Below are 23,790 nucleotides of genomic sequence, written 5' to 3'. Positions count from 1 at the left end.
TGACTTGGCTTATATCTCTTCCCGCCTCTCTGGTTTATCGTCGTGTCCAAGTGAAGAGTTTTTTCGCAAAAACCGATAAGTCCATATTTGCCAAATGGAGATATTTGCGATTAAAGGTCAAGAAAAATAAAGAGAATAAGAAGAAAATATTTGCTTCTTTTGACCATAACTTCAAAAACGTACCTTTATATGTAGTGACCAATATATCATTTAAAAGGTATTATTTTGTACTTTATGACAGAGACCGTACTTCAAAATCTACAAAAATGGACTTATCGGTTTTTGCGAACAAACTCTTCAAGTGCAGCGCAGGACCACGGGATAGGTTTTGTTGTTGATTGGTTGGTTATTCTGTTGGATTCTTCTTCTTCTTCTTCTTCTTTTCATAGCCCCGTCCCCTCAGGTTCTGTGGACCATGGTCGAGATGGCTTAACACAAAAACAATGTAATTACAATAAACGTTGGTATGTAAGGCGTATAATAGTGTGTAGTATATACATGCATATATAGGTATGTGTGTGTGTGTTTGCGAAGCTTTTAGAGAGAGAGGAGTATTTTGTGGTAAACTTGGTACACTGTTTTCAACAAGGTGTGAATATCTCTGCTTGTTTATCACCTTGCTCACACTCTTTGCTTTCCTGATAAAAATGTTCTTCATCCACATAAACATATTTGTCGGCATTATATCTCGAGTACTTGCGGAATTTAAGTTTATCTCAGAAACATATCTATGAACTATTTATCACGGCCATTATGTCATATCGTTATTGGCACTAACATGAGATCTTACACCGTGTATAGTTTATTTATAGGATACGTACAATAAATTCTTCCCGATAAAATTCTCCTACATGTAACGGGCTTATCATGTCAAGTAACGTTACTTGCGATTATGTTCTCTCGAGAGGGGCGAAGAGTAGACCCTATCTATATAGGCTGCACGGACTTCTCAGATTAGTTTTTCGATACTTTATTTGTCGTGTACACTAAGAGAAATCGTGGAACGGAGAGATTCATAAAGAAGATATCAAAAGGTAACGAGTATTGAACACACCATAGAACAATGTAGCAGAGTGTGGTGATAATAACGTTTGCCATTGGCATTGTGCAGGTAGAGGCGAGATCTTTCGGAGGACTCGAGTGCATTGTTTGTCGTCTGCGTTAGACATTTGACAGGGCAAAGTGTGAAGTCCTTTTTTCGAGATACAGACACCCACTTGCTCTTCAAGCAGTGTCGAGCGAGCCGATGCCATATCATTGCCATAATTATTTTCATCTGCTACTGGCGCGGGAGATCTGCCGGAGTGACCTGCCATAATCGTTCTGTAGTTCAGCGTTTTGAGCATACGACTGTAATTTTTTTTTTTTTGGCGATTACCGGTAATCATTTAAGTATCGATCATTACAGTCGTCGGTCGTCACCAAAATTCAAACCGGAAACCCGTATTCGGGGAATGTCCCAATTCAATCGAAACTAAGCTGGAATTTTGAGTTCATTTCGTGTCTTATCTGCTCTTAAAGCGTCATTTCTTAGTCCATCAGTTTAATCCAAGCAAGGTCTGGACTTCACCGAACTCTTCCATCCACCCAGTTGACACCGAAAATAATTATTCGTCTCGATCCTTGAAGATGTCGAATTCCCTGCACGAAGCCGCCAAGGCCGGGCGGCTTGATCCACTCCACGAGGCTACCAAACGGGAGTGCAACCGAGGAGACGAGACGGGAATGACGCCGACTCTTTGGGCCGCTTACAACGGTAAAATCGCTGCTCTCCGACTCCTCGTGAGCCGTGGGTAAGATCATCACACCCATTTTTTTTCCGAATATGAAACTACGACGAATAGAACCAATATTTGCGCTACACTGTACTGTACTTTGATGAAACAGTGGTGTCTGTGAAAGAACAAAAAAACAAAACAAAACAAAAAAAAAACACCAGACCTCCCAAGCATTCTGAATTTTGAGGCAAGAATCTGAATTTTGACCATTCCCAGCTCACGTTTCAATAGAAGTTTTCCTATTTTTATTGACAATCTTACTACACACTCCTATGGGAACTGCTCTTTCTATCCTTCTTTTGAGCCAAATCGTCCCGACTTTTCAATCAGAAAGGTTGGGAGGTCTGAAAAAGAGAATCTGATGAGATTTGTAAAACAAGCATTGCGCCTCCTGTCACTGTCATTTAAGATAAATGATAGTATAATTGTCATCTGTATTATTGATAACATCATTCGTATCATTACTATTTGTTCAAGCTGTTGATATCTATATTTAGTTAATATTTTGCATTTTAAAGGGACATTCCATACGATTTATATAATTTCACATAATGCAGTACATAAATGGATAGCGCCATATTATAGATCTGTGGTCCTGGAACACTGATCAACCATGACACTAAATACCCAAAACATATTACATGTGCACTGAACAATAATCATTGATCAAGGATGATGACGTAGCGGGAGGGAATCACATGGGGAGGTGGACTCTTCTACCTCCATGCTCACATACTCCAGTAATGATGATAGAAGTTCATTACAATACCACTTGCTTAACAAGTCCACCAGCGTATAATCTATGCATATACTTTCTTCTTTTGTTCTGCTTGCTTGGGCACCCAATCACTGATGCATGCATTTATGTGAAGCTGAGGTAGGCCTATATCATCATCCTCGTTCACTGTGATTTGTTATCAATTTTGAAGAGATTTTTATTCCTCATCCCAAAACTATATAAATTCTGTTAGCAACTCTGTATCCAGTATAACCAATTTATAGATGTTCAATTGCAAAAGTCTGAAAATCATCCAGAATTCTCCTTTGAATACTCGCCAACACACAGTGTCTCTATTCACACAAATTACCTTTTTTTATTGAAAATTTAATGAACATTAGCGCCATATTTACTTTCACTAATAACAGTAAATATGAGGAAAGTAAAATGATTGTGTTTGTTTACTCTCCATGGGACATGATTGCATACTTCCAATTAACGAGCAGACAACAATGCTATACTTCAACTTTGCCTGCACCTCCCCCACGAATACATTTACATGCAATTCTAAAAGTCAGAAGAAACATTTTCTTTATGCATGCTTTGGTCCCAATAAAGCATAAAAGCGCGCGGCGTGTGCAATCATATTCCTGTCGCTCATATAGAATTTGATTTGCGGTAGAAACACTTTAGCAACCATACAAGTCTCCTGTCGAGTTTTCGAGTAGGCCTAAGTTTCGTAAACGGCGACAGGAATTCAGAATGCATTGTTTGTCTAGACTCCGTCGCGTCGAGTCGCATTGCATTATACAAGGAATATTCATGAACATTATTTCGCTTCACCAATTTACTCAAGACATTCTACACCCTAACCTAAACGATACAGCCCGTATGACGTCATCCACGGAACGATTTTTTTTTTCCTCTCACATGTATACAGTAAGAAAAATAAACATATATGGTATATGCACCGAGTCTGATCAAGTTGGGTCGGCTGATATTCTCCCTGAATAAGCGCAGAAATCGTTGTGTTTGAAGAATAAGATGATAACTGAAAACAACAATAACAACGTTGCTGATGACAAGGGCATTAGATAAGTTGCTTTTCTTGGTATATCATATGTGTATTCCATGGGAAGGCTTGTGATAACCGGTGTGGCTTCGAATGAAAAGATAACTTGGAAATTAGTGATGCAAATTGTGTCGAAAACTTTGTGGTAAAATGTTTGATCATTCAGTGATTTTCTGCGTCTTAAATGTATGTTCACGCGTTCTATGTTGTACATTGTATATTCCTTTCTCATGAAAGCAAAGGAAGAGCAGATAAGCTTAGCAGTGGAGGATTTCTACAAACTCAGTCAAAATGAAAGTCGGAATTCATCTTGTATTCGATTTGTTTACTCACAATTGTTACAGGATGATATATGTATTAGCCATTTCAAGACCTTTATTGATCAGATATATTTTGTTTTCTCCCTAGCACTATTATTATTTTTTTTCATATTTCATACTTTGTTTCATGTTGTATCACATGTAAAAAACCCAATATTATGTAAAAACCCCAATTTTTGGAAAATGATGACGCGCCCTCCCAACCAAAAGTGTACTGTCCCTTTAAAACAAAAGATCGTGAGGATATTGGAGGGAGCATGAAGGAAAGTCGCATGATGGTGACAGACGAATTAGCTAGAAACGCGGCATCCCATTTTGATGACGAGACGGCCGCCTTGCATGGATGCCATGTATCTCATTAGAGGCTCTTTTATTGGTCTGGGCATAATCGTACTAACGATGATATAAAATACAGTGTCCCGATGCGCCACATACAACTCCTTACAGTAAAGCATAACCTCCTCCCTTGGCGGAGGTAATAAATATAGTTTCTTATCACAGCTCAACGATAAGTATGCTATAGTGATGATGATGCTTCTGTTAATGATAGTAGAGACAATTTGATCACGATAAACTAATTTAAAAGATGATGGTGATGAGAACAAGGATATTAGACATAATTATGATAACAGAAACACATTAGAATTCTCTTAAATTAGAATGAAGGAGTGCAAATAAGGTGAGAACATTCATAAGACCTTATCGTAGATTCATTAAAAAAAAAACCTCCGCGACAATAATATTCTACATAAGAGACATTGATCGCAAAGAGAAGAGAAGAGTCTGTATGAAATAACAACATGAAAACAATGGCGATTAATGAAAGGACGCCTTTCAAAATAATGATTTACTGGTGTTCAAATAGTTACCGTTTTAGGGAGTTCTATTCATCTAATTCTGACAAGATATTTACTGATCGGTATAGTGATACCACCTATAGTGTTAATAATGTTCCATACACATTATTATGGGGTGGTTTTTTTTTGTAATACTTCATAGCGTATTCTCAACATAGGCACTACAATCAATGACGAATTTTGGAATGATCGTTTGATTTTATTACTTTCAAGCACACCTGACCTTCAGAGCGGTAACAAGGTTCAAGAATAAACAGGAGCGATAATAGGGCTAATAGAGCGAGAGAACAAGTTTGCCTGTTGAGGCTAATTGAGGATAATGAGGTACGTGACGTCACTGTTAATGTAATCACGAAACAATTTGTTACAGCTGAGAGGTAGGAAAGAGAAGTGTCACACATTCCTTATTACCCAGCCTGTTAGCTCACCTGGAACCAGAATTTCCATTTACACTACAAATTATTCTTTCAAAGGAGAATCCTAGGTGTATTTGATATGACAACAGGGACTGTCGTTATTTTCGTCTCAAACCTTCCATGTTCCTTGCAATTAAAACGAAAGGGCTGGTCCTTCATTCTCTTCACAGGTCTGTACGAAGAATGACGCATAATATCAGTATAACTGGTCAATCACAGAAGGTTAATGCTATAAGCGCATCAACCTAAAACGAGAGCGGTATCAAGTGTGAAGTGACGACCTATGTGCACATAAACCCGAGCGGTCAAGGCGTTGGCTATATACCCTGGTTCGATTCCCGGCGGAGACTAATTTTTCAACTCATCCACTTTTTCCAAAAAGAGAAGAAAAAAAAGAAGAAGAAAGGAAGAACTGTAAGAGGAATAATAATTTCAAACGACTACACACCGTATTTTCTTTCTCACTTTCTCACTTATACATGTAGTTATATATTATCACATTCAATTTTGTGGAAAGGAAACAAAGCGTTACAATACCTCGCTATCTTCCTACCTATACCTACCTACCTATCTGCCTATCTATCTATCTATCTATCTATCTACCTACCTATATCTATCTATCTATCTACCTATCTATCTATCTATCTATCTATCTACCTACCTATCTATCTATCTATCTATCTATCTATCTATCTATCTATCTATCTATATCTATCTATCTATCTATCTATCTATCTATCTATCTATCTAAAAATATAAAGTTAACAAAGAAAATATCGATAAATGGAGAACCAGAAAGGAATACCGCTAGAGTACCAAGTAAACGGAACCATGACTTCGTGTTATTACAATCAAAAGTTTCGTGAATGAACGGCCATTTTGAAGCATCCACTTTATCTCGAAGTCTTTGTCGACTTAACACGCTTAGTGCAAAATTTCACCAGTATCTGCTTAACTGCTTTTATTGAAACTACTGCATGAAGCTTTCGCTGTATAATCATAAAGTCACACCGGTCTTGCTCTCTTTATAGCAACTGTTTCAACTGGTAGTGAATTAATACTTATTTATATATTCTCAAAGTAACGGACATAAAGTGCCCCCTTCATTTTACAGGAGCAATAAATCCATAAACTTCACTGAATATGGTTACAGACTCAACTGCACCCCGCCTACGTGTTTTGTATGGGTGGTTCCTCCATATATGTGAATATTGACACGTCCACAGGTAAAATAACGTGTGTTTGCACACTCCGAAAAGGAAGTGTGGTTATGAAAGTAGAATTTTACAGTAATGGATGGATTCTATCGTTTACACACCCTCCCATTTTCTTTGATAACATAATCATCATAAAATGTCAAATGTTACACCAAACTTTAATGTGACTTATTTGTGTGGAGTCTTCTTTCGTGCAGTCCAGGTAAAGCGTTTTGAAATATGGATATCACCAGGCCACACCCTGGCTACGGGTGACCCAGATTTCCTTTCAATGCTGATGTCCTGTAATAGGGACATGATTGTAAAGAAACTACTGCACGTAAGACAAAAAGGGAAACTGCTATAGACCTAATAGACCTATGACTTAAAAAGTCTTATCTTGTTGTCTTCTCAAACGAAACTTTCAAAGTATCCACGTAAGGTTTAGCTCTTGCATATATCTTTTCAGAAGCATGTACTATACATGCAATTTTCCTTACTGTTTGATATTACTCGTGCACCCGATGACGACTACCGTTAAAAAGAACTACTCAAGCAGACGAAGCGACCAAAGTTTCTGAAGCTAGGCGGTCTTGTAAGAAAAAACTTTCACCAGGACCCCGTTTCATAAAACTTGGTATCAATAACAAGTTACGATAGTTGTTATAAGCTACCGAAATCCTTGCATCTGATTGGCTGAGAGCAAACTTGTCATAGAAATGTGGCAGTTTTTACTGATAACAAGTTTTATGAAACGGGACCACGGTCTATCAATGATCACCCACTATCACTATATCTTCCTCGATGATTTACTTCATAATAAAAACTTTATGTCAACTGCTTCGCCGACCGTTTCCCAATATTATTTTCTCTACATAAAGAGTGAGTTGAGTTTACATTTTTTTTTTAATTGGGAATTCGACACACCTTATTCCAACATGAGGGATCACGTAACGACAAAGTGAATAGATTAAAACAAAAAAGACAGAAGATGATAATCATTTTTTTTAAAAAATGATAGAATTAATAGGAGGGTCTGAAAAGAACACTCCTCTGCAAAGAAGGAATATAGGATGGGGACAAAGTTCACAGTGCATATAAGGGATGGTGTGTATTATAGTTCTCATGGTCGAACCTAGCACATCGGATATACATAGATGAAAGGCGGGGAAACGTAGAGCTACTTGACCTTTCGACTCTTGTACTTTGATCCTATACGCAATATATAGCAACAATATTCAAGGGACCTGATGTTTGATTACGACCACCTGACATGGTAAGGTGCGTGGTGTTATTGATATAGCAATAATTGCCCACTTACACACACTGTAGTCATCAAAAAGAATAGATCATAATTATGATAGTAGCAATTCTCAGTATGATATGAACACGTATTAGTGATGATTGGATCTGAAGTTCGATTGACGGCATGGGAGTAACTGGACTCTTGGACTCACCGATTAAAAATAGCATAATCCGTTTAGAAAATGAGAATGTGACTTTTTGGGGATATTGTTGCAATCCGAGTTTGCTTTAAAAGAAATCATCTGTAGAATAGCATGTCTGGCCGACGAATTCGTTGCATCAGAGTGACCCCACCCGCAACATCACCAGTCCTGTAGTTCAGTGTACATGGTGTAGTCTATTTTTATTTTCTAGTTTGGTTCTAATGCCATTTTTTTTTTAATTTCTAGCTTACATTGCAGACATTGAAATATGACAGCCGTAAAATAGACAAAAGTCAGAAAACTACCGGAGACCCCTTGGGTAACCGATAAGCATCAAACTTACCCTGCTGTAAAGAACACAGTGTCCCACAGTGTGTTCAATGTGTTCATATAGTCTGACTATGTGAAAACGCTCGAATTCAACAGTGTGAAGATGATTTCACACTGTGACGTGGTTATTAATGGAGAGTTCACATAGTAATGTTCTGTTTCACACTGTGAATTGATGATTCAAAATATGAATTGATGATCAACGATATGTTCACATTGGTAAAACGCTTATAAGAAAGTTCTTGAAGCTCTTGACATCTCCATCATGATTGTAATTGCTGCAAAAGCTTTTCATATTGACCAAAGTCTGTCCTCTGCAACAACCACTCTCTGACCCCAACAGTCTTTCTTTTCTTCTTCCTTTCTTGTTTTTCTTTATTTTCTTTCTCTTATGCTGCACAATAGCTGTAGCAGCAGCCAGACAAAGCAGCTCTTAAAGGATAGCAACACGTTGAGCCTCTTCTTGGCAGAAATTTATTTCCATATACTGGAAATCCATCTTGAACGGTTGTCACAAGAGATCTGAATTCAGGGGAAGGTTTTACGTTCGTTTTATGGGTCTGACTACTCGCCTGGTACTTATCTAGGTCCAAGAACATTCGCAAATTGTCGCAAAGGATTTGCAAACAGTTGCTAATATTTGCAAAACTGTCGCTAACATTTGCAAAATTGTCGCTAACATTTGCTAACATTCGCTGAAGTGTTGCTAATTGGCGCTAAACATCGCTAAAGATTTCCAACTGTGTTCACAATATGTCCACGTTGTGTTTCACATTGTGTTTTACACTGTGGGGACACTGTGATCTTTCCATCAGGGTATTTAGTAAATAGTGTGTAAACTCGGGAGTAGCAAGTGACCACTAAAGAGCTGGTGGAGGGCCGGGGTGGATATCAAAGGGGAAATTATGGTCTTGGGTAGCAGTGATTCTTGTTCGAAGACACTGATACAATGGAAAACACGGAATTTCAAAAGACAGCATAATGCTATCATCTTGACAAGCCTGACAGTATTTCAGACAATTTCACGAGAAATCATGCAGTAATAAAAGGGGAAAAAAATCCGGAGCATTTTTCAAAACAAGAGTACCAAGGGGATCTCGCGCTCTCCTGAGTATAGCAAAGTTCACCTTCTATCAAGTTATACATTCTTGCCGACTACCCAAAAAGAATGTAGCAAACTTGGTGAACTTTGGAGGATTTCCAGGAGGGCATGGTGTTTTTTTGCATATTCTGTCACGTAGGCAATAATACGAGCCAAGTTTGCAGAAAAAATGGATCATGCGTTTTAATTGGACGCCAATTTGTCCCCACTCCACGTCCTGAGGGAGGCAACCCAGATCCATCATGAACAAACCCGAAAATGTAGTCACCAATAGGCTAGACTTACTCTAAACACTAACTGAGTTCTATCACTTCTGGTTCTAGAGAAGAATAGATATCTAAAGACTTCTTTATCTAGGGGCTTTCGGGGTCCCTCATGGGCGGGGGGGGGGGGGGGGGGCATTTTGCCAAACTGAACAAATTAAGATCCTATCACCCTACAAACGTCTGTTGAGAATGAGAAGGGCTTTAAGTCTTCTCGAACACTATGGGTTTTGTGGTCTGCTACCTGCAAAGATTGGAGAAATTCCGTCGCGGGGCTCCCCCGGATCCGCCATGAACAAACTTGAAACTAATACGGTCAGCAATTTACTTTAGCCCGGGTGAGATAGCAAGTTGATGCCCTGTATTTCTCAATTAATATATGCCTGTGTAATGGTTTGGGTCAAGATATTGATACAATAGCCATTTTGTCAAATTCTGTTTATTATCACTATGCTTTATCGAAAATGAAATGAAGAAATAAAACTAAACCAAAATAACGATGAACAAACATGGCGGATGGGTTTCATGCACATTAAGCTCATACAGCGAGCAATGTTCAAATACACTTCTCAAAAACACAACCGTTGATAATCACAGTGCCGTTTCTCATTCATAATGGTATAAAGATGTAAATATTATATGAAACACCCTGAACTCTTTCCATTGGAAAGCCATCGTTATCATCATCACATACCTGCAGTTTTTATCTATCGAACGTGATAACCTGAAAGGTTACAAAAGACAAGTTTATTTGAGGGTGGCTATACACACAGCTTGGCAAAGCGTGCCTGGACAAAGCTTTCTGAGACATCATTCAAGGGTTAAGATAATATAGCTATAAATCATCTGACGCAAGTCTGATGACAGAACCACTCAGAATGATTGATTACTGGTATTCAATAGTCGGTCAAATTCCAAATAATTCAATCATGAATCAATATCATTGTGGCCTATTGAAATTCGCTTTTTTAGTTTTTGCAAATACGCATCAAAAAATAGAAACAGACAGTGCGTGAGTCAAAGTATGATGTAGACTTCAACCTCAAATTTGCGCATGCGTACTAATCATGGCACCATCAAATTTCTTCTGAAATCATCCTCCTCCGGAGTAAATGGATTAATCCATGCAAGGTGCACTGCAAAAAAAGCGTTCAAAATCGTTTCAGTTCAAAATTTTGTTACCCACGGTTTTCAGATCTGTTGTAAGCATAGAGATATGCAAGCCTATGCTAGTATACTAGACTCTCCACGGTTGCCACGTACATTGATTCTGATGATGATGGTCATTATGATATCATATTATTATTTTTATTATCATTATTATTATCATCATCATCATCTTTATCATTATTGTCATGATGATGATGATGATGATGATTGTCATTAGTATAGCATTAGTATTATTTCTATTACTATTATACTGTTATTGCTGTTATTGCTGTTTTACTAATGGTATAGTCTCGATAATAGATACGATGATTGGAACGAAACTTGCTATGTTTAGACTGCAATTTAAAAAAAAATTGATAATGACAGAGAGGAGAGTAATACTGATAATGATAATAATGATTAATCTTTGCGGTATAGGATATTGTAGTGATGATTTTTTTTTTCCCGCTGACCCGTGTGACTCATATGCCGTCTGTTCTGTTGAAGGGGGAGTGCTATAATTGTACAGAGTTAATTTGCCAATCCTCTTATGGCATCAGTTTGCGGTTGTGATCAATTTTCCGTGTGTCCCGACCATGCAGAGTTAATAGCCTATCTCTCGTCAAATATTGACAGTAGCCCGAACATATGGCTCTCCTTACATCACTAGTTGCCAAGCAAAGGCCATGCTCAAGATACCACCAGTCTATGATCTGAGAGCTCTCAGGATTCGTTCACTCAGTCGTGTCTCCAACGTCGAGGTTTAAAAAGTAAAACAGACAACAAATTTGTTTGTTTTAATTTTAGAAAATGGCTGGATAGCCCCATATTCAGTTGCACTATCTGGTCTTGTCCATGGGATCCAGTTGGATGTAAGGCGGAACCACTTCACTGGGTTATGCACCCTGCTCTTTGCGACGAATGAATGAAGCGGGATCTTTTGCGTGCATGCGTTGTGACTCTCTCACCACATGGGACCTCTATCTTATGTCCTATCCGAGGGACAGAGTGTCTTGCCTCCTACTAAAAAAAAAAAAAGGGGGGGGTAATTACACGAGCATTGCTCAGTAAGACTCAGGAATAGAACCCATGCAGGTCCTTTGGATCTGGAGGCAGACGCGCTACCGAGTGAGCCAAATCACCGCCCTAAATTTGATTATAAAAACAGAAATATCAAACTTTTTTAAAAGTTCAGGTCAATTTAGATTTTATTTCTGCATTTTTCCATGAAAATGCTAATAACAATAAATAACATATATATAGTGTTTCTAAGCACATGGCTACAGAACAGAAAAACTGAATTACACATACAGAATGAATTACGTGACACTGTGATATGTAAAAATAGAAAAAAAGAAACAGAATATTAGATATGACACTAAAATTATGCATAAATTAACGATGAATGTATTAGAATTTAAAAACATGTAATCCAAAGTACTCCGATAATAATCACGAAAGCGTTTATAGTATTTGAACAAAATCAAATACATGTACAATGAAATCAATGACGTAAGTCGTCAATCAATACACATTCCAATTTGAGAGAGACAAGACAAAAAATGCAGAGTTCTGCCATCTTCAGCAAGTGCTTGATAGTGACGGTAGCGGCAGAAATAAAGATATACATTCCTCAAAACCTTGAAATATTAAACACTAAACCTCTTAATGTTTACTCTCATCGTTTATGACAATACGATACCAGGACCAGAGGGTATGGTTTCAGTCGTGTAAAGATTATCCTATAATGTTTATTCCGCGTCCGAGCTACTTTTCGACTCGAAAATAAAGCTCAGCGGGAATTGAATATACCAAACATCATCAGAATGTCATAGAGACTACAGGACTTTGAGTATTTCATCAGTTTCGATTAAAGATCTCGTAAATTATGCAGTTCTCCTTGATAATTGGAAACACCTGTCTAAATGACTACAATACAGAGTGATTAAACGTCACATTACTCTTGATAGATCTATGAAATATAATAATAATTATGTACCAATATGTACCTTATCGGATCGTAACTCGCATCATGATGTGATTGCAGTACGGAAAGACACCATAATGTCCTTAAGTAATCGACAATTACATTCCTTACGAACAGTATTACGAACGACAGTGTCGACATTGCATGAATGACATTCAAATTTGATATATTTTGTAGGTATGTTTGATAAAATGGATTATATATTTCTAAAGAGATTTTCATTTTCATCATTTTATATCATTATTGTGGCAGCTCTTTAGGACTATAGAGCAAACACAAATTGACACTGGTTGTTAAACCATTAAGCGCCAGACCATGGACAAATTTCAAGTTGTAAACAACACTATTAAGATCTATATGACATGCGAATTTGTTTTTCGAAAATTCTCATTCTAAGTTCTCCTCATAAAATGAGGATGATCCGAAATGATCCGAACAACATATGATCAAAGATGGAAAACAAGTAAATTACAGCTGTAGGAACCAGTATGCTAGCTTGCAAAACAAATTAACATTTAAATTTGGCATCTCTTAAAGGTAGGGGATACCTTTTACGGACCTCCCAAAATGCAGCAGAACATTAAATATGAACCTCAGGGGACTTGTTTAGGCTACTGCTGAGAAATTTGGAAGTCAACAGTTATCTGCAATTTGAATAATGCACAAAACTCAACTACTCAGTAGTTCTGTGTGTCAGCCACACTTAAGCCTTTTTGTTGCAGTCTTCTGTATTTTTTATCTATAAACACAAATCTAAAAGTATAAGAGCTGATGTGATAGCATAAAGAGTGTGTGGCAAGAATGTATATAGAAATGTTTGTAAGTTTTGATGAACTTTCTTCACAAAATATACATGATGGACACACATGCAGTGCATGGGTCTGCAAAGGTAGCCTAGTAATGTACTGGCATTTACGGTGAGCCCCGAAAAAAAATTCAATTCAAAATCTAACGGTCTATAAAAATGTACTAAATGTTACCTTCCACTTTCAATACTTTATGGGAGTTTCTAAAATGATACTCTCTTCAACATACCACTGTATTTATACAACTCTTCATGTAAGGCATGCAAATGAAGACAGTTGAAGGCAATGAAATTATGATCATGCTAGTTCATCACTCAACATGTTGTAGTTGGTAAATTTTAGACAAAAATTTAACGAAGATAGTTAGTCAAGACAGAGAAGGAAATAAAGAGGGTTAAGATGGAGGGGGTGAAGGAGGCGGTAGGAGGGAATGTGCTGGGTTGCCTTAAGCAAATAGAAAAGGGGTTGAGACTGTATTCAAATGTGATAGCAAGGAAATTAACGAAGCGGGAAGTTGGACGTATAGAACCCGTGTCCTAGCCAACCAATCCAATTAGAGACTTTGTTGAACTTTTCAAGACTATAGATATAACTATGCTATAATTATCTTTCCTCCCATTACGTCTTTACGTTTTACTCACGATCTTCATCCATTCATGTCACCCCCCCCCCCTTTATCTGTGCGTCTCTTTTCCTCTTTCCTACTCATATTTTCTCATTTTTCCTATTCTCTCCAACCCCACCCTCGTACTTCCGTCTCTCCCACTGCTCCAGGGGTGACCCCAACAAGGCGGACCTTCAAGGAAATACGGCACTTCACTTGGCTGCTCTCTGCGGCCACCGTACCATCATTGAGTACCTCATTGCCCTGGGTTGCAACCTGTGGGCCCTGAACAACGAGTACCGGACAGCCATGCAGCTGGCGGCGGAGAACGGAAAGAAAGAGGTAAAGTGTGTGTGTGTGTGTGTGTGTGTGTGTGTGTGTGTGTGTGTGTGGAGGGGGGGGGGGTTCTCTATAAATTATCATACCCGTATAGGAGAGGATAAGAAAGAAGAGAGGTAGTTAGTAGATATTTGCTTCCTCTTGTAGAGAAGGTGCAGGAAACCATTTTGCAGAGCTTTGAGGCATATGCTTCGGTAAATGGACAAAATGAAAGGGTTGTCCATATTCTCAAGTCGCTTATTGCCAATTTCTGAACATGTAAAACCTTATAGTCATGTGCAGTAGTCTATGTTGTGATTTTTGTTGTGCAACCTGTTAAGAATTACTACATTGATAATTGATTCATTATGTTGTCATTCATTGATTGATTGATACTTCTTTTTCACTTGTGTTTGTAGTTTGCGCTACTTTTATAGCGAGATAGATTTTAAAACATGAGTTTAAGACACTTTAATGTATTTCCTGTACATCCGTGTGGTAGAAGGGCAAATTGCATTTTTATTGTCGTTAAAGAGAGTGCAGAAAAGGAGAGTCTCTCAAGTAATCGCTAACCCATCGACCGATTCAAGCACCTAATGATTGAATGACAAATACATATGTACCAGGAAGATTAATGAGTAATGAAAATAATAATGATGATTATGATAATGACAATGGAAGTAACAATCAAAAATACAAATTATCGTGATGATGAGGTAAAAAAAAAATAAGTAGAAAGGATGACGAGAAAAGAGAAGAAGAATATTGCAGACACGATGTCTCTTTGCGCCTTCAGTAATAGCGCTGGTGTCCAATGAGGTTACGCATCCTGGAATTATCACCCCTAGCATTGCTGACTATCCATTTTGACACCAGGGTTTGGTATGTTGGTGGGGGATTGTCAGTAAATCGTCTTGTTCCAATATAACATACATATCGGGTAGGATTCGAACTCATGAAGACCCAATTATGCCTCCCACTTATCATAAAACAAATATCCCACGTCATCTCAACAGGTACTTGCCGTCCTAGATGACGTGTCATCCAGGCAGGCGGCTACCAATAGGAAGGTGGTCCAGAAGGCCAAGGAGAAAGCTGTAAAGGAGGCAGACGAGAGGGTGAGGAAATACGATAAGCTTGTGAAGGAGCACGAAAAGCAGATGGCTAAGCAGGCGAAGAAAGACGAAAGAACCAAGAGCTCTATCGCGAGGGGACCTTCCGGGGATTCCACCTATTCGGACGTGCTCAATCAGAGATACTCCAAGAAGGGAACGGTGACGTCGCTGTCTCAGGTGGTGAGCGGTTCGAGGAAGCGGGGAGATGGCGACGGCAACTCGTCCACTGGAATCCCCGCCTCCGAGAGTGGGGACACCATTGAGGAGGAGATGGATCCAAACGGCGTCGCCCCAGGGCAACGCGACTCTCGCTTCTGGCTGCCAAACCGCACCGCCGATGGACTGATGTCCCTACCCAAGAATGATGATGCAGCCGACATCGATGATGCCCTGGATGAGCTCGATAAGAGCATCCACGATCCCACTGACGTCTCGCCTTCAGCAGACACATCGGAATCAGCAAAGTCCAAGGATTCAGGAAGTAGGCATTCCAGGACTGCCAAGCCCGGTGACTCCATCAGTACCGTCTTCAGGGGTGACAAGGCTCTGTGGACCGACGTCGAAGTGGACTTGGATGATGATGTCGACCCTGCAACTTCGGCCATTGAGCTGTTTCTCACAGTTAATGACCTCGAGGACTACATCGGCGTGTTTTACGATGAGGACATCGACATGAAGGCCCTGGAACTTCTGACAGAGCAGGACATCCTGGAGCTGGGGCTACCCCTTGGACCTCGCAGGAAGCTGAACCAAGCCATCGCGACGCGGAAGGCTGCGATGTCGTCACCTGGAGTTATACAGGACTCTGCCTTGTAGCAACCACCGCTGAGACAGACAGTATCATGATATGAGCATGGATATGTAAACTTGAACACCAAAGATGAACTTATTTTTTTTTGTATATAATGCAGTCAATTAATAATGCGTCATGTTTTTACAATTAATTCAAGGTAATACTCGTTCAGAATGTCCTCACGAAAACTTTTAACCTGGTTTCAAATGACGGTCACTGAGAAGCAAGTAAATTCATACAATCAACTGAGTACGGGACCTATGGCTTTGAGATGATTCCTACGGACTACCGTTGCCATCAACAGACTCGAACCGCTATCCTAAAGATTGAGAGGTCCATGGTCTGATTCGCTGAGTTACAAGAGCTTGTAGTATTTAACCACTGCATAGAAAAGACAATCAGCAATGCATCATAACAAAAATAGAGTATTATATCTGAGCAGGTAAAACTTTAAAACTGTCTGAGCAGGTAAAGCAGTTTGAGCCTCAGTCTGCGTCGTCTGCGTTACTTCTCAATGATTGGAATGCGCACTACTGGCCTGAAATCGTTGAATTGAAGCTGTCATTATGGACAAGTAGCTAGCACATCGAAGACACGCATTTCAACAAGAATCCTCCATCATAAAATTATGCTACTTGCAGTGACTGGCATGACTGGTTTGAAAGGAATCGCCGCTTGTTGCAGTTTTCCCAGAACCCACAATGAGGCTGCAACCATTTAAAATGTCGACTGAGTATTTAGAAGAGCCCAGTGAGTGAGATATGCTGATTCGTGCCTGTTGTGGGATCTTTGTACATGATAGACGCCACTTTTGATGTTGGTTGGAGCATCCAGTGCGTCAGTGCCTTCGTGAAATCTGCCCGTGTATCTTATAGTGTCTTTTCGACTCGAAGCTTTTCAACGATCTTGTACAAAGTAAATTTTGCCGAAGTCTTTTGTCTTCTTTTTTCACATGCAATAATTTGCATCTTTGGAGGATATCTCTATGAAGATGGCATTGACACATGAATCTGTAGTGACATTGGATGTGTAACGGGAGTGGTGATTAAAAGCAGTATAGAGAATTTCTATTTTTATCCGTTGGTTGTTAATAGTACATTTTGTCTTTTTCCATACTAGGAAGAGAAGAAAGAACATACCATTAACAACCTGTTAAAAATGCCGCGTCATGTATAGTTCTGTTAAAATACTCAAGGTGCGAAATCGTGTATAAGTTAACTGAACATACTTTCAGAAAATACCGAGTCTCTCTATATCATTGTCAAGTTGTTGTTGTTGTTGCTCTCTTTTTCACTCACCACGTTTCAGGATGTTTGCCTTTAAGGTGTTTAAGCTATCAGCACAGTGGTCACCGATTGATCGATAACTTCTAGACGGACGATTATCAATGGTCGTATCTTTCAGTCATTGGTTACCTTAGGATAATCATTATGTAATAGTACTCTAGGTATACCTCTGTTAATTGTCAACGTTTCTCTGTATCTCGTGTAATAAATAAACAAGGACGAAGGCGCGCCAGCGTAATAAGTCGAGAACGATTAATTCAATGTGTGTTGGGCGTGGCTGTAGTGGAATACGTGAAATCAGAGCCTTCGTGAAATTTGTGTCTGTCTCCCTCTTTGTTCGAAACAAGAGAGAGAGCTACCGCGTCCACTACACCATTTCTCTATCGTTTGTAAGTTTCAGATTATATAAATATATATATATATATATATATATATATATATATATATATATATATATATACAATGAATGAGATACTTATCTTGACTTCCGCCTAACTATTAGTCTCAAAGATAACATAAAATAAAGAAATAGAATTGAAATGCTCACATGCACATAAACACATATAAGATTATCATGTATATTATATATATATATATATATATATATATATATATATATATATATAATAGCCCTATCTAAAATCTTCAACTTACAAACGATAAAGAAATTATATATATATATATATATATATATATATATATAATATATGTACTATGTATGATATAAGTATGTGTGTAAGTGCGTGTGTGTATAATTATATTCTAATTCTTTTTCTTTATTTTTTGTTATCTTTGAGACAAATAGTGAGGCAGAAGTCAAGATAAGTATCTCATTCATTGTCATTAGTAACAAAAACACAAAGTACACACCTGTACACACTAACACACTCACACAAACACACACGTGTGGGTGTGTGTGCGTAACAATAGAGGACACTAAAGTAAAACCGAGATTTCACATCAAGCCCCAACTTTTCACCTCAAACGTAATGCCCTAACAGCCCTGTGTTATGCCCTTAATAGTAACTTCGGTTATTTTGACGAAAGAAAACAAAATAGGATTGGGCATAATGCCAGCGGTGGAATAGCAATAATGTCATCACAACTGACGTATATTTACTTATCAGAAATAATCATGAAAATTTAGTTGCGTTGCTCTGACAACTTTGAGTGTTGTGTTTAGTTCGATATAACAAGTTATCGAAAACGGCAAAACAAATCAGGATTAGTCATAATGGAATGCACAAGCTTTGTCGCAGCTTCGCGACCAAAAAAAAAATCTTCTCGAGATACCCACGTATTACCCACGTATCATACAACTATGCAGTATACCCTCTACTTAACTGTCTGATCTCGAGCAAATTCTAGAATGTTCTCGTCTGCTGTGTGTCCAGTTGCTTACTAATGGTAGTTCAGTGCGATTACTTATAGATTACGCATAAATCAATAATGCCAGGGGCGAAATTGCATAAACGTTGCACAGATTCATAAACCTACTCGGAAACATAAAGAATATCCCCTCCCCTTTCAGGTGGAGTTAAATCTGCAGTTGAACCACAGATAATCAACCCTGTGTCTAACTAATCAAGCATTTCTTCCAGAAAATAATTTTCCTATCGCTAATATAGAGCTGCACCCTCTATGAATGGAAACATGCTCCTTCAGTGTTCAGTGTCATTTGGGTGGCTTGCGGTACTTCACGGATATCAAGTCATTGCTTGACATCAGTGCAAGAAGTATGCATAACATGCGATTTTCCCTCATAATCTACGTAACATCAAGCCCAACCCTTGGACTTTACTTCTTATGTACAGTCAATTATTGCAGTTTTTGTCACTTCCGGGTGCGCATCCATACCGGTATGTGGTATAAAATAATAGCACACCAGGTACCTGGATTGTCTTCTTAAAAACCTATTGTGAGATTGCACATAATGGCGCGAATGCTGTCACGGTTGGCTGTGGATGTCACCTAATAGGGTCGAAAGCATGATTTATTATCATTCAGAGAGACGATGAGCAACCAAGAATAGAGGCAGACATTATAAAGTTTCCTCAGTTGTCGTCAAATATTTAATCTCATTTGTAAATCAAATTCACGGAACAAGCACAAAACACGTCCGTGCAGCGATGTAACATGGGATAAATACATGTAGTACAGTACATTACTGTCATCTGCGTGGTTTACTTTAAAGGGATGGTATAGTATTGGTGGGGATGAGGATTGAGCTTTTAATTTTTTGCGAGATATGAAATGAAAGGAATTCAAAGTTTATGCGATGAAATCTGTTTTAGAATGACTTACATATTCCATATCAAAGTAATCCTAATGAAAGATGGGTCCCACCTTTTATTCGGATCACTTTGTTTTGAATATCTCGGCCATTTCAAAAACAATTTTCATAAAGTAAACGTTGAATTCCTCTTAGAATTACTTGCTGGTTTCTCATTATTGATATCATCTGAAAAAGAGTTAGAAACCTGGAGCCATGTCTCAAGCAAAACTATATCATCCCTTTAAAACAAAATATCAACATGAAAGGGTGGAGTTTGATCAGCGCGCAAACAAGGAAAGCATTGAGAAAGAATGAAAGCAATGAAAAGCTCTCATCTGACTGTGTGCGTGTCGCAAAAAAAAAGAGAAGAAACATAATTGGCAATGTCAATTGCTGATATTGGCTCTACCGTTATTGCGACCACGGAAGAACAGAGAGATCGGCATGTAATGATTACCAGGGCGATAGACTGCATTATGGCTAACAAGTATCAGGATGGAAAAAAAAATCGAAAGAAAAAATGTTTCTCTATTGTCGTGATTGTATCCATACATTTTTCTCAAGGATCTTTTGGTGAACGTTATTTTAAAAGTAGTCTTTCTAACTCAGTGAATAACGTTTTAACCTGGCACCAATATTACGCACATTCAGGGATTGGGTTTCACAACACTTCTACACAGTAAGAATAAGAAAATAACTAATGATTTGACTCTCAAGTTACCATAATTATTCTCATTCCATTCATATTGCTCTAAGTCATTCCATCTAGTGCCATGTTTAACTACAAATGTATCATGAAGGTTCTGTCGGTGAAATCTCATTCTTCATGAAAAATATAAACCAGCAACGAGCAATTTAGGTAAAAAAAAAAATCGAGTGAAAATATTCACTCTTGAAGGAGTGAATACAAAAAATAGTGAATTTAGAGTGAAATGGAGTGATTTTGTGTGAAATTCATTTTCACTCGATTTTGAGTGACGTCAGGGATCACTCCAAAATCTTCGAGTGATCCCTGACGTCACTCCAAAATGAGTGAAAATGAACATTTTCACTCGAAATTCACTATTTTTTGTATTCACTCCTTCAAGAGTGAATATTTTCACTCGATTTTTTTAGAGAGTAACACTCCATTTTCATAATCTATACCAGTTGTAAACAATTTCATACAAAATAATATAATGATATTTTTTCATTACTGTGTATATACAATGTATAAATCAAGTCAACTTTAAACGATTATTTTCACAACTTATGACACTACGCCATGCATTCAGCTTTTATGCAAAGGACCTACTTATTATTCCTGACAAGACTGCACGATAAAAGTAAATTGAACTGAACATTATTATTACATAAAATTATCATTATATACAAGCAGAATGTCTCGCCACCGTAGACTTAGCACAAGGTATTTATCTTAATAGGCCACTGGACAACTGCACAATAGAGTGGTCACTGATTGTAAGAGAACATACATGGCAGAGTAATTACTCGAGTATTGATTTTGAACCATCTAAAGAAACCCCAAATTGAACCCCTGAATCTAATTAGCCGACACACCCAAGAGGTATGATTTTTCAAAAGTTTTGATAAACCTTCCATTTTTGCTCCGTATTTGACTGTTTGAGTTCGCAACTGTGTGCCGCCATGAATGTACCATTGGGTTCTCTATACACAGATTTTCAGAAAGACTTCAATTTTCTTGAATAATGTTAATATTTGTGAAACAATAAGAAAAATACTAGGGGTTTGAAGAGAGTTAACAAAAATGACAGATATATAATCATTATGTCAGACTCTAATTGGTGAGTGGGGCAATGTACTCGATTTGTACTTGTAACTAAAATGAAAAACGAAACACCCAAAATATTCTTTATGCGAGTTGCGATACCATATTGAAAAATCAGGCAGAAAGAAAAGTTACCCTATCTATACATCTTTGTACAAAAATCCTTCTGCGGCGACTGATCCATACGGCATTAACTTGTGTCTTCCAATCTTGATCACCATAAAACATTTTCCAACAATACCCCAACCCCGAAAAAAAGAGCAAAAAGCAAAAACATTAGTAAAGGGCGTGGTGAAACAGAAACCTTTAAAATTTTAAAATGTTGAACGGATTGCCCGATTTTTCCTCAAAGTGCACTAATACGTTGTAATATCTCTGCAATGGTCCTCTATCCATATCATCGTGTCACAAGACATGTAACGAAAATAAGATGAGATGATGATCATAGACTTACAGCTTTCCTGTTGACGGGTGCACGTCACGAGTTCGACACCCACGAATCATAGAGCCCACGAGTCATACAGCCCATCTACGAGTCATACAGCCCATTAGTTATACAGCCCACGATTCACAGACAATGAGTTTGACGCCAAACACACAAGGCCCGCGAGATCGACACATTAAGTCCCGTGTTGTAATGTCGAACTCTTGGGCTGTTTTACCTAGTGTTGAACCCATGGGCCTTACTTGCCTAGTGTCAAACTCATGGGCTGTATAACTCGTTTTATAACTCATGGACCTTTTTTTTTCAATGTCAAACACGTGAGCTGTATGACTCGTGGGTGTCGGTCTCGTGGGATACCATCGTCCTACATGGTAGGACAACGATATAAGGGAAATTCAAAGGTAATTCGACGTGTTTTCACTTAGCGAACTATTCTCAAAAGGCAGAGAGAATAACATTACCCTAAACAAGATTATGTCAGCAATTTAATCGAAGGAATCTACAGTTTTCATTTAAAAAAAGTTTCTGTTTTCGCTGTTTACAGCATTGCTACCAAGTGTTCCACAAAGCAGTCGAGAGTGCATCAGTTGATTATTACATACATAATGACATTATATATATATATATATATATATATATATATATATATATATATATATATATATATAATACATAATTTCCAGTATCCTACCTTTCCTGCTATTTGCAGACCACTCAAATGTATATCTCTTACATTAAGATCCTCAGACTTTGGTGGATACCTTAAAATCTCATCTTCAAATATTGCATTGCCGGATAAGGTCAAACAAAATGTCTTTAGACCTTCTCAAAATTCAAACCCACAATTTTAAAGATTACTAATATTTATCACTATCATCTTTGCAAATTCATGTAGGGCCGACAGCAAAAATACAGTAATAGCCCATTTCCTCCCAATTTCACTTGCACGTTTGTGAAAAACAACTCCGATCATAGATAACCTACGGTCCCGTTTCCAGAATTTTCATACATTCAGGGCACTCTTTTCTTAAATCTTCCTCATTTATTGCAAATCTCTTTTAATTTACGCTCTAATAATGTCGATATATGCACTTACTTTCTGAAAAAAAAATCATATTTACATTTCTCTTGAATGTGGTAAGAAACCCAAATGAATGAATGGATGGATATTTCCTTGAGTAATAAATGGCTTTGCGACGCTCAGTGAACTTGTTTACACACACAATAAGCACTGATAAGCACCAATGCCGCTAAGTTCTCTCGCAACATTTGGAGTGATTATTTGAAATCATGACAGTGAACACTTTGACACAGTATGCATTTAGTTTCGACCCACCTCCCGAAATCTAAACAAACAAAACAAAACAACACAAAACAACACAAAACTTAGGTAATCATGACTATTGTGGTTGCTTTGATTGAGTTTCATGTTCTTCTTTCTTCTACGAGTACCCGGGATCGAATGATTCGTTACGTTTTATCATTACGAGTATTCTAACAATAAACCTCGATAAGTCTAATTGGGTTGGATATAGATAATGTTATGGCATAGATTGATGATTATATGGGAATGGCGGTTGCTTCTACAAAGAGGCACGATAATTTCTAACTGTGTTTTCCCACTAGGTGACGCTTCTACTCATATTATTATGACAGCTCTACTTTTTGGTTAGGTTCGTGGTTTGTTTTTTTTTCTGGAGGGGGGGGGGGGTACTTTTAGAAT

General features: G+C 38.1%; 1 protein-coding gene across 1 annotated transcript; it reads left to right on the top strand.

The window, feature by feature from the left end:
* Nucleotides 1–1,282: 1,282 nt before the first annotated feature.
* On the top strand, nucleotides 1,283–17,855 carry LOC139710137 (pre-mRNA splicing regulator USH1G-like). Its single transcript, XM_071622070.1, has 3 exons — nucleotides 1,283–1,793; nucleotides 14,217–14,388; nucleotides 15,381–17,855. Exons 1-3 carry the CDS (start codon nucleotides 1,630–1,632, stop codon nucleotides 16,293–16,295), a joined length of 1,251 nt encoding a protein of 416 aa, XP_071478171.1. The 5' UTR covers nucleotides 1,283–1,629; the 3' UTR covers nucleotides 16,296–17,855.
* Nucleotides 17,856–23,790: the final 5,935 nt, after the last annotated feature.

This window comes from Diadema antillarum, unplaced genomic scaffold, assembly GCF_040938485.1.
Source record: "Diadema antillarum isolate AM-2024a unplaced genomic scaffold, OU_Dant_1.0 seq00001504_RagTag, whole genome shotgun sequence".
NCBI classification, from domain to species: Eukaryota; Metazoa; Echinodermata; class Echinoidea; order Diadematoida; family Diadematidae; genus Diadema; species Diadema antillarum.
Note: the sequence above shows the minus strand (reverse complement) of the source record. Positions and strands in the feature narration are given on the sequence as shown.